Source organism: Mastomys coucha, unplaced genomic scaffold (genome assembly GCF_008632895.1).
Source record: "Mastomys coucha isolate ucsf_1 unplaced genomic scaffold, UCSF_Mcou_1 pScaffold14, whole genome shotgun sequence".
Classification (NCBI taxonomy): Eukaryota; Metazoa; Chordata; class Mammalia; order Rodentia; family Muridae; genus Mastomys; species Mastomys coucha.
In genome coordinates, this window is record NW_022196896.1 from 103,314,905 (window position 1) to 103,327,631 (window position 12,727).

General features: G+C 43.7%; 1 protein-coding gene across 3 annotated transcripts in view; it reads right to left on the reverse strand.

The window, feature by feature from the left end:
- Window positions 1-12,727, reverse strand: part of Epha4 (EPH receptor A4) — a 143,548-nt gene that overhangs the window by 126,998 nt on the left and 3,823 nt on the right. For all 3 annotated transcript variants that reach the window (XM_031368115.1, XM_031368116.1, XM_031368117.1), the window contains exon 3: window positions 7,973-8,636. In XM_031368115.1, the coding sequence (XP_031223975.1) occupies window positions 7,973-8,636 (664 nt within the window). The remainder of the gene's footprint in view (window positions 1-7,972; window positions 8,637-12,727) is intronic.

Sequence of the window (12,727 nt, forward strand, 5' to 3'; positions counted from 1 at the left end):
TCATCAATATAGGTAAGACCAGCCTTGGGCCTGGAGAGATGATGGCTTGGGGGGTGGGGGTGGGGTAAGGCCACCAATTATTCTTCTAGAGGGCTCGGGTTCAATTTCTAACACTCACCCGCATGACTCACAACTATCCCTAACTCAAGTTTGAGAGGGCCCACCACCCTCTTCTGGCCTCCTCAAAAATCAAGCACTCACATGATGTATGTACATAAGAAATAATTCATATGCATAAAATTAAAAGGAAACTTTACTACTCTGCTGTGTTGTCATCATCCATACACAATACATGCTAAAATCATCACTAAATAAGAAAATGCCCAGTGGTGTGGTGATGCACTCCTTTAATCCCAGCACTCAGAGGCAGAGGCAGGCAGATATCTGTAAGTTACAGATACAGCTACAAAGGGAGTTCCAGGACAGCCAGGGCTATACAAAGAAACCCTGTCTCAAAGAGAAGGAAAGAAAGAAAAAGAGAAAAAAAAAGAAAGAAGGAAGAAGGAAGGAGGGAGAAAAAAAAGGAAGGAAGGAGGGAAGGAAGGAAGGAACTGCCTTACAGCCGTATCTTATGAAGCCTCAATTGAAAAATGTCTCCATAAGATGCAGCTGTAAGGTATTTTCTTAGTGATCAACGGGGGTGGTCCCAGCCCATCCTGGGTGTTGCCATCCATGCTCTGATGGTCAAGACAGCTATAAGAAAGCAGGTTGAGCGAGACCCCACCATGGCTTCTACATCAGCTCCTGCCTTCAGGTTCCTGCACCATTTGAGTTCCTGCCCTCATTGCTTTTGATAATGAGATGTCATAGCAACTGTGACTGAAAGAAACCCTTTGCTCCCCAAGTTTCTTTGGTCATGGTTTTTCATCACAGCAACAGTAACCTAACTAAGACATACACCGTTTACCCTTTCCTGCAAAAGTAGCCATTGACCATTCAAAACAAATCTCTACGCTGAGACCTAGTGTTATTAGTAGGCAGACACTGACCAAGCAGCCCCACACCATTACCATACCCATCCTTGGCACCAGAAAAAATAAAAAGTACAGATTTCTAACATCAGAGCTAGACAGAGACTTCATTAGTTAGCTGCTCTTCCAAGGTTCACTGTACCTAGCTGGACAGCTCACAACTACCTTTAAGTCTAACTCCAAGAGATTCAGTGCACTCTGGTTTCCTTGGGCACTGTATGCCTGTGTGTGCACATGTGCGTGTGCGTGCACACACACACAAAATAAAACATCTTTAGAAGTAGTTTCATGTGATGACTGGTGATAAGCCCTCCATAGATAATACTCCCATGTACAGGCCATACTTAATGGCATATGGCTGAGTATCACCAATGTACACATGTGAACGGTCAGGTGAGGAGAGTTGAGCTATTGTCCATCATTACATATCCAGGTAAGTCAAAATGAGAAATTCCACCCAACCCTCAAAAATCACTTTCTTATGCTAGGTCTGCGCTAACTTCATGAGCTGCATGATGGCACGTTCTGGCAGGGATGGTAAGGATTCAAAAAGGCCTAGCTTTTTGTTCCCACACCACTGCAGAGTCTCCCAGAGGTAATGATGGCTCGACCTCATCCATTACCGACTGCTTATGGCTGAGGTAAGCATTGATGCTGGAGGTGAGCACACTGACACTGCCTTCCAGGAAATGCTGGAGAAGGGCAAGCTTCTACGCAATGATCTAGCACCAGGAATTCATGGCACTCGCTTCCAAAGCCTTAGACCAGCACCGCACCCATCGCATCCTGTCCTTGCATCTGACTATGATGAGCCTCTAGGTCTGCAGAGTCGTGGAGGCACCAAATTGACCTAATTAAGGTTGAACCTGGGCTTCTGTAGGAAGGATGGTGGTTGGTGGTAGCTGTGCAGTAGTGGTTAAGGCAAAGGATGACGTAGAAGAGATCTTCCCATGCAAGCAAATGAAAAAAATTGGCTCATTTGAAAAAAAGAGCGAGGATGTAACTGAAGTACAAACACATAAACTAGGAATTTATTGATGCATTAGCCCACACACAAAGGTCTCCATGAAATAGAATTCTCCCAGATAAATGTTTAATACGACACAGGCCAGAATCCCTTACTCGTTTGATTACTTATTAATTCATTCAATGAACATTTAATGAGATGTCTTCTGCTCCACTGATTGTCACCATGGCAGTGACTTGGATAGACATCACTAAGCCCGCTCATCCACTTCCATCCTCTCTCCAAGAGTTTTACTAAATTTACCTGTTTTAAGAGGAAACCAGAAAATTCGCAAAGCATGGCTCATCAACTGTTTCTAAGTAAAAATTGCAAGAATAACTTACAAGTTAAAGGGTTAGCTTAAAGATACTGGCCTTGCATGGTGGCAAGAGCCAGTATTTGGGAGGCAGAGAGAGACACATAGGTCTTATATGAGTTTGCAGCTAGCCTGGTCTACATAGAGTCCCAACTTAGCCAGGGCTAGCCACATAGTAAAGCCCTGGGAAGATGGTGGCTCTGGAGTGAGTTTGAAACCCGAGTGCCTCTGTGTATGTGTGAGGGTGAGCAACTTCCCCTTTTGCTTTGCACAAGCCTGCGCTGGGAATTTTTCTGACAAGCATGCAATTCTTTGGTAATATTAAATTCATCAACTAAAAGCAAAGGAGGAAAAAAAAAAAATAAAAGCTAAGTGTGGTGAAGTTCAAGGATGTGAAACCCAGTTGTACCAGGGCCACCTTTGCTCTGCACAGGGGCAACCACAAAACCATTTAATCAGCCTTTTTCCTAGCAGCTCAAGTAGTAATAAAAATAATGACGTCTTAATTCACTTTTGAAAGGTTCAAGGAAGCTCAGTTAGAATAAAATAAGTCATCAAATCTCAAATAACGTATTTCAAAAATCCCTGACTGAGATAACTCCCAGGTGACGCTTTGCTGAACCCAAAATAGAGACCGGCGCATGATCCCCTGCTCACAAAAGAAACCTAGTCACACAATAAAGGGGGAAAACATTTTAAAAAAAAGACTATGGAAGAAAAAGGACAATAATTAAACCTTGCTCCTCTGAGATAAAGAATTAGGTCTGTGAGTGATCACAGACACGCTTCAAAGCTGCAGATGAAAGCAGCTTCGTGAGTCAAGCAATTGATTCTTAAAGACACGATTCAAAGGTAGAAAAAAAATTTTCAAAAATGAAAGGGTATGGAGGGCTGGCTCTCTGAACTATATTTGAAACCCTTCTGTCCACCGCTTCTTTCTCTGACAGTCCTATCACGTATCAGACAAATACAGCTATCTGCCCTTTGTGATATGGTTTTCTCCTTTGCAGAGGATAAATTTACAATATTTCAATCCCATAGCCACCATGTCATTTCTACACCATTTATTCTTGATGAATGCTATAGAACAATATAGAATGAAAAAGTTCAAAACGAGTGTGATGACATAATATACGTCAATTCTTTAACTCAGAGTCGTTATCTATATTAGTTTGCATACTAGTTTGCTACTGTATTTGTTTTTATTGCTAGCGTTAGACCCCACCATCTCCCCTGCTCTGGGGAGATGCTCTATTACTGAGCTATACTCCCAGACCAGTGGATTCCTGCCTAACTTAATTTTGCCACTGCTATGATTTTTTGCCCTTTAAAGAATCTTTTCTTTTTTACTAATATTCTTGGTTTTTTTTGGGGGGGGGGGATTCGAGACAGGGTTTCTCTGTGTAGCCTTGGCTGTCCTGGAACTCACTCTGTAGACCAGGCTGGCCTCGAACTCAGAAATCTGCCTGCCTCTGTCTCCCAAGTGCTGGGATTAAAGTTGTGCGCCACCACCTCCCAGCAATATTCTTGTTATATGTACATTCTGAAAACATTTTGATTAGCACTTCCCAAAGAGTAAATCTGGGTTTCTCTTTTCATTTTTTTCAGCTCTTAAATTAAGATTTTTAAAAACATTGCAAGTCTTTTGGTCTGCACCCTTTTCTGAGCTAACTGGAACTGTGCTCTAAACACCAGGCACGTGTGAACACGTCTTTGCTCCCCAGACACAGAAAGAGAGATCACATTATATCTTGATTTTTCTTTGCAGGTCCTACTAACTCTGAGAAGCCAACTAGGGGAGAAGAGTTACTCTGCATTGACTCCTTCAGCCTGGGCAGACTGGCTCATATAGTTAAGTCTCTCTCCTTGAGGACAGACAAGTGGCTGACAACTCCTCATTGTCCTAGGGAAACCAAACCAAATCGTTTTTGGATCGAGCTAGTCCAACAGCACAATGGACTCGCAGCTGCTTCAGTCAGTTTAGCATCTCCTGGGGCTCTTGACACCTTCCAGGCAGACCACATCCCTCTTACATCAGCATGTACTGTTGGCTCTAAGAACGGCAAGAGGAAGTGTAGTGCTGACACCAAGGTCCCTTGAGGACTCTAGAGGATGACCAGGGTTAGACTGGAGACAACACTGCACCCCAGGCCCCCACCCGCCCTGGCCATTTTCACCCAAGGAGCCTTTGTCAAACGTTTAAAATCTTAATCAATCTTCGCTCTGACCTCTCAGACCCCGAGGAAGATGGATGAGGAAGTTGGTGACCTTTCACCTGTCCTTCTATTTGTCCTGCTGCAGTGGACCCATTGAAAAGACAATGGGGAGGACCGTGCTGCCAGGCTTGTGAGGAGCTGGCCTGATCTCCTTTATGTTTCTCCCTAAGCTCTCTTTACATTCCCCTTCTTGTCCCACCCCCAAATCACTGGTCTTTCATTCAAAAGGAACGTTCTTTGCTATAGAGATAGAGGAAAAAAGGTGGGGGGAGAAGGGAAGGGCACCCTTCAAATGATTTTTCGATCTGAGATGTGAAAAGGGGGTTTCATGAAGGATTTAGGACTCGTTTCCATCATTAGCCTTGACTGCAGATAGTGGCTGGGAAACAGATTAATTATTCTAACCCAACTCCCAAGTCAAAAAGCTTTGACCTTGGGAAGGGCAAGTGACAGAGGTATTCACATGTCCACCGATTTAGTGTTTCTGAGCTGCAAGGGACTTCTACTGCCTGGAGTCCTTTGGCAAGTTTGTGAGTTTAGTATGATGATTCCATCATTCAGTTTTATAGCTGAACAAACCAAGGCTCAGGAAATATGATCAAGGTCATATCACCAAACTATCAAACTGAGAGACATCCCCTAGTTCCCACACCTGTCTGACCTATCTGGTAATGCTCTGGGTCCAGTAAGGTTGTCGACCAAGGTCAACTGTTTGCCTACTCCAGGGAGTTTTACAGCGCCATAAAGTCTCACTCAAGTTTAGAATTTCAGAAATCCCCTGTTCAAGTTTTCCCTTCTTTCCTAATTTTACCAGAGACTCTTGCTTGGCAGAAACGGAAGAACAAACGAACGACTTTTGTGCTTGAAGCATCTCCTTGAGAGTCATCCACTCAATGTAGCAAAAAGCAAATTCAAATTTAACTCACACAGCCCCTTTCCCCAGCTCGGAGGAAAAACACCAAGTTCTCAAAACGTGACTCAGCCCCTGGGGGCGGTGCCTTGAGCACATAGGCCTAACATTTGGGAAATGGGAGGCAGGAGGCTCTGGAGTTCAATGCCATTCTCCTCAGTCAATCTGAAGCCATCCCCCCTCCCCACCAAATGAAAAACTCTGTTCTCTAATGAGTCCCTGTTCTCTAAGGAGCCAAAGCAGGGGCTAGGGAGAAATTCGCAGCATTCACACAGGAAAGCTAGGTATAGCACACACAGAACTGCAACCCTAGCTCTGAGGAGGGTGGAGGCAAGAGGCTCTCTGGGACTTGTTAGCTGCCAGTCTAGCTCTGGGTTCCTCCGTTCATCAAGACTTTGTCTTAAGAGAATGAGGCAGGGACAGTAAGTCTTCCTCTGGCTTTTGCCATCTCTCTCTCTCTTACACACACTCACACATACACACACACACACACACACACACACACACACACCAGCCATTCATCATTGACAGCTTGCTCAGAAATGGACAGGGTCTGCAGAGTTCAACTCCTTGCTCCGTCCCTTCCATGTATCACAGGATGAAAACACACACACATACACACACAGACACACACACACACACCAGTTACATAAAGCAAACCACAAAAAAATGTTCCATTGACTTCATCCCCTCTCTTTTTCTCCTTTCCTCCTAATTTGGCTTGTAAAGATGTCAAGGAGTTGGAGATAGAGCAATACAATGAGTTACCAGGATCTATGACAACTGAAAAATCAATAACATTAGGTAGACCGAGATGAGCTAACGCTGGCAGAGAAAGCATATTAGCAGGAAGTAGAGGAATAACAATCACACACAGGGACCTCTGGAAGATGTAAAGTCACAGTTCACAGAAATCAAATGGAGAAGCATCTTTTCTAGAACACTGTAGTGTCACCACCATCCTGGGCATGTGGCTGTCTGCTATAGCTGGTGTGATTCTTGCACCAGTGGCAAGGTACACGCTTCTTTTCTCATGCAAATGCCAGGGTATACTACTCTCCCAGTCAGAAAGCAAACCCCACAGCACGTGACCCCACCTTGACAAGTGACTTCCCAGTGTGACTTGCATATTTTCAAGTTGACACTTTAGCTTGGGGGATCCCATCTTTATCTTTTATTGATAAAGAAATAAAAGAACATCCATAGACAGCCACTCCTAGAAATAACTATAGCAAATCAGTGAAGGCCTTCCCGGAGAAAGTAGAAAAACTCTCTCGTGTAACCGGATAGCACCACGAGGACCATCAGTGTACTTTTTCTTGTGGCGATGCCCACAGACTCAAGGTCTAGCAAGTGGAATGCCTTACACTTACACCCTGTCATTAGAATGCTTGAGATGCCAGACAAATTGTTTGGCAGTCATTTACTTCAGGCTCTTTAATCACCAAATCAGGTGAACCCCGAGGCCTGACTGATAGGAAAGATTCACCTGCTCTGCTCCATAGCTGGGAACCTGCAGACACGACTTAGTGACAGGCATTAAGGAACTGCAGACTGTGGATGATGTCAAGCAAGACAGAAGACCCTGGATGTCTGGCCTGTTTGGACAGCTCAATCCACACACGATATAAGCAAGACCTATAAAATGGGTTCCTCTCATCCTTCACCCCAAGGCAAGTGCAAAGCTGCAGAGAAGCCAGTCTCTGCTCTGACAGACAGAGGAAGTCAGGAACGAAATGCCCATGCTCATTTGTGTGAGATGGGTGAACAATGACTTCAGTAATATCATAAATTGTAATCAATGCAGTAAAAATACACTCTTTTTCCAAAACCCAATAACCAAAATGGATCGCAGTCTACTATCATCCTTCCCTCTGACCACAGATCAAATCAGGAGACTCACCACTCCCCACCACCCCCATGCATTATGATCTCCTAAAAGAAATAAAGAGGTCTTTTGTCAAGATTAATTTTGCTTTTGAAACCCTTCAAGGGGTGCTAGGTGGAACAGAGGCACTTGAAGCATTGCCTACGTTACTCTGTTGGGCCACTTCTCTACCGGTCCATGAAGCAGGAAAAAAATTAAAGTACTCTCTTTGTACAGATTCATTGTAATCAGTGGGCGGGCACCTGGTGAGTCAACGTGCGGTTCCCATTTAACTCCTTCGAGCTCACACACATTCTGCTATTTTCAGGGAGTCTGGAGACTGTGGCTCAAAAGGTTTTCTGCCCTCTTTAAGCAAGGATCAAGCAAGCCCATTTCTTCAGCTTGTTCATTAGCATTTCAGAAGGGGCATCAAGCCGGCTGGGATCTAAGTGCCTGTTAGCAAATGTGCTTGGCCTTCTGCTGATTACAGCAGCATCGTTTGTTTTCTCAGTATTAGAAATGTCTTAGCCTTGCCACCTGGAGCTACAGCACTTACTCATTAGATCCCTCTGTCCCAGTACATCCCACAGGGGCTGCTAATTACTGGCTTTACTCCATTCAGTCCCATCTCTGATTTAATTACGTGCACTAAGCCCTAATGAAAAGTACAGTATGGCTCTTCTTACCTTGGCATTCACCATTCTGCTCCTCATGCCCAGCGTTGCATAGGCAGTTGCCAATGGGTACCAGCCATTCACCATCTGCCCCACAGTACATTTTTGGCACATCCTTCTCTTCTGAGTTGTTGACACAGGAGCCTCGAACTTCCACCAGGGAAGAGGTGTCAGCCCCAGTGATGGTATCGGGAAATTGGGCTAGATTTCGAACGGTGAGTGGACACTTCTTGTAGAACACACGGACAGACACCAGGGCGATGCAAGCACCCACATCCTGAAAAGCCAGGTAAAACCCCTTCTTGCTCAGTGGCCCCACATCCCGGATCTCGGTGTTGAGCTTCATGATTCGGTCCCCAATGTCCACCTGTGTGAAGCTCTCATCGGCTGCGATCGTGTCGATCTTGCCGAACTGGCTCTCTCTGATGAAGCGCTCCTTGTCGTTGTCCGATTCATAGTAGTAGAGGTTAAACGTCTCCTTGCAAGTCCCCATGACGCCCGGAAGACTGTTGCAGTCCCTCAGAGTGAACTTAATTTCAATGTACACCCTCTGCGCCCCTTCTCGGGTGATCCAGTCAGTTCGCAGCCAGTTGTTTTGGCTGGCTTCCATCACGTTGCACACCTGGTAGGTTCGGATCGGTGTATTTTTCTCATCCATAATGCTCACTTCCTCCCACTGCAAAGACCCAGAGATAAATGTTATCAGTGAGAAAGTTTCATCAGAAATTCATCCAATCTATTTCGCACTCTTGAGGACAGTTATCCTTCCAAGAATGAAGACAATTACTGTATGCCAATCCCCACCTCCCTCCGCCCCCACGGGAGGGAGTATCTTTGGGCTATTTTGCTATTTTCTTGAGAAAGCACCCCCCCCCCGCCCCCTAGCACCTCACTGCGATCCCTCTCCTCCTCTCCCTACACATTTCCTCTTAAAACAGAAAGGCACCAGTGACTGCTTGTGTGTTCTCAGCAGTTCTTGCAGTGGTCCACAACCTCCGATTCACCTACTACAAGAGCTACAGCTCCAAGTGGCAATATTTACTCATAAATGAAAAAAACCTGCATGTGTGTGTGTGTTTCAACCACTAAACAGAAACCTGCAAATTAAGGGCAGGAAGGGTTGAGCTTGCCAAAGGAACACAGTTATCAGTTAATTAGTGGTGTTCCTGTCAGAACTTTGCTCCCTTTTTTTTTAAATGACTTTATTTTTTTTTATAATACATTATTCCTTGTCTTTAGAGGAGAGAGAGAGAGAGAGAGAGAGAGAGAGAAAAGAAAAAAAAAGAAAGGAAAAAAAAAAAAAAGAAATCCCACCTGGTTTCAGCAAACCTGGGAGGACAGTACATTTCCTGTCTGGGTTTCTCAAATATACCATCACAGAAATAGAAACCTTTTCAGAGCCCACATTGAATTGCTAAGTGTGCACATTTTCTTATTTTTAAAGCACACACACACACACACATACACACACACACACACACACACACACACGTAGACAGAGTCAATGAATGAGTGCTTCGCTTCCAATTAGTCACAGCCAGTTAAAGTAAAATAGTAAAGTGGCATTTATGACTGAAAGCCCAGGTAAGACAATTAAAAGGAGACTGGGCTGTTTTGGTGCATTCTGCTTCCTGACACGCAGACTCTAACGGTGGGCCATGGCCATGCTGAGGGATACATTCTGAGCAAAGTACAAGTCTCACCCCCTCCTATAGTTTAAAAAAGAAAACGAATCCTATAGAGGCAGTTTGGTTATACCTAAACCCTAGCTTCTTTTAGATTGGTAGACAGCCTCCAATTCTTCACTAACATTTGAGATAATGCAGACTGATAGAAATCTGGCATAAATCAGCTCAAGTACCTAACAGAAATATAATTAGAGTGAAAAAAAGAGACTTTTGAAAAATGTATATTCCACAATGGCACCTTCCCTCTATTGAGTATCCTAATGTACCTTTCAACAGGTCCCCATCCTTGCAGGGGAGACTCTTAATGGCAGAAAGGCTATTATATGAAGAGCCACAATGCATTAAATTCTGTGTTTGATTCTTCTGCTCTCATTGTGAAAGTTGGAGCTAAGGGTGTTGAGTGTCCTGTGGTGATGATGATGATGATTATTAATCTATAGGCAATAAGTTATCAGTAGTTTACTTGTTTGAGGGAAAACTCATGTAAATGTAAAAATAGATTTTGCATCAAAAATACCTACTCAGCCTGCCTCTCATCTCAGAACAAAGATGAATTGGGAAAAGCACATTTATTCTTGTAAATGAAAGTACAGAGAGTTCTCTCTAGAGCCCCTATAGGGTAGTTCAGGTCAGGTGAGCGTCTATTCAGAACTGCAGTGTATTAACACATTGTTCCATGACCCATAGCCGTCAGGAATCTTCCCTCAGTTGCTTATTTCATAATCACCACAGAACACAGCACACCCGTTTAAATGAGCACTGTCACGAAGGAGTGCCCGGTCCAAGCTGCCAGCAGGAGCCAGCCTTCACTTGCCACCATTATCCTGTTCTTCCTGATTGTTCTCCGAGACATGGAGGTATCTCCAACGGCATCTCATATTTTACTTGGGGGTGTTAGCAAATTGGTTTCTTTTAAAAGTTCCTAAAAGAATATGTTACAAGTAAATGCCATTATTAGACAGCCTACCAGTTTCCAACAGACAGGAAAATATTCTGTCTACAAGGAGAGAGTCCTGAACAACCAAGAAGACCCTATGTTTTTACCCTCTACTTGGATTTTTCCAAGAAAATCCACTTCTAGTTAGTTAATGGATCCTCAGAATTTACTTTTATTCTAAACCTGAAAAGGATTGCAATGATAAAAATAGAGAGATTAACTGAACTTTCAACATTGACAAATTTTCTCTGTAGGGGGTTATATCTCTAAATAACTTTTAAATTAAGTTTTTTTGGGGGGTTATAAAATAAAGGTTTTATCATCATATTTTTACACATATGTGCCAAGGAGCCTTGCTCTGCAACCCCTCACGCCCCTCCCCTTGCTGATCTCTTTCCTGCTCAATCTACTTTCATGTCTGACACTCTCTCACACACACACATATGTATATATGTACATATGTATTTATATATGTATATTACATGTCTGTGAGTAGATTCTGCATATGAAAGATAGCATGTGACATTGGGCCTTTCTGTCTCACCACCCCTCTCTCTTGTTCCTGCAGAATGACCAATTCTGATGTATGCTAGTGAAATTTCATGTCTAACCTCATAATAATAATAGCTGAAGTGGCACACACCTCACAATGAATGATGCAGGAAAAAAAAACCCTGAGTACTCAAGTCCACAGGAAGTTCTGGGTTGTGCACAGTAAGCCATGCCTGCTGGTTTTAGTGTTTTGTTTTGTTTTGTTTTTCTTTTCTTTTTTTAAATAGAGACTTCAAAACAAACTAAAAGTTTCGTGTCTAGAAAATGTGACTAAGTACTCTTTCAGCAATTCTACAGAGAGAAGGAGAAAAGATGTCGGCATACTAAATTCCAACCAATGTTTTCTAGAAACCAGACAGACCATAGACTGTACTTTCGAATGTGTCAATGATTTTAGCTGTATTCTCTGTTCATGCTTGGGGCAGGGAGAAAGAGAAAGGAGGCGTTTACAACTTTTTACTAAGCACAGACTCTCCATCCTCAGTGGGGTTGGCTAGTAGTTGTCATACACTCTAACCCAGGGAGGGTAACTCCTGGTTGAGCCTGCGAAAGCTTCCTCCGGATGGATCCAGAGTCTAGGACTAACAGGGACTCGCAGCAAGATAAAGCTGTATCTTTCTTCACATTCAAAGGATATGTGCAATTGCCTGTAATCAGCACTGCATGCAGCCTGTCTACGCTACCAGAGGCCCGCCAATCACTTTCCCTCTCTTAGGTTTAAGAAAAAAAAAATGGTTTGGGAGACAAAATGGAATTTTTTTGTCAAAGACCAAGCCAACAGCAGGCAGTCAAGTTCAGGCAGAGAGACAGGGAAGCAGGGCAATCCCCATTTTATTTCAGATGGATTGTAGGGCCTGCTTTGATTCCTCAGGGTTTTTTTTTTTTTAATGACTATTTAATTGCCCATTCTTAGTTTTGAAACACACATCGTATAACAGTGTCTTATGAATCTTTTTTCCGATGCTTTGTCTGTCAATTCTTTAATCAAGAACCATGCTGGGTGCCAGCATCAGGCATCACAGAGTTTGCCTTTGCAAGGCTCCTAATCTTGGCTTCTCATTGTTTTTGATCAGTTGACTCAGTCATAAACCGTCACGCATGTCAGGGTGAGATGGCTTGCTTAATTTTTTTTTTTTTTTTTTTTTTTTAAAAAGGATGTGAGTTAGTTATTTCAATCTGGGGCCCATAGTCAGAGAGACAAGCTGTCTTGACTTCTTTCTGTAACTGCTGCGTTTGGGACCTGCTGCTCAGTGGGGGAAGAAGGGAGGGAGGAGGAAGTGGCAGCAGGTAAGCCGGAAAGTCTTCTGCAGGACTTGGTCATGGAGAGTTCTACAATCTCCCTAGCTGAGACATGAAGCAGGATGTTCCCCCCCAGTGTGTGCAAATCCAGACCCTCCATACGATTAGCCTTTCAAACTGAATGCCCAAAGCTTGGAGGACTCTGGATTTACAAGGCCCTGGCAGAAACTTCCCTAGCCAGCAGCTGACTTAAGATTAGAACCACAAGTTAAGGAGGCCAGCCTCCCCACTGCTTTGGTGTGTATAATTGGAGATGTTTTCTTTCTGCTATCTTTCTTTTTTTTTTTTTTT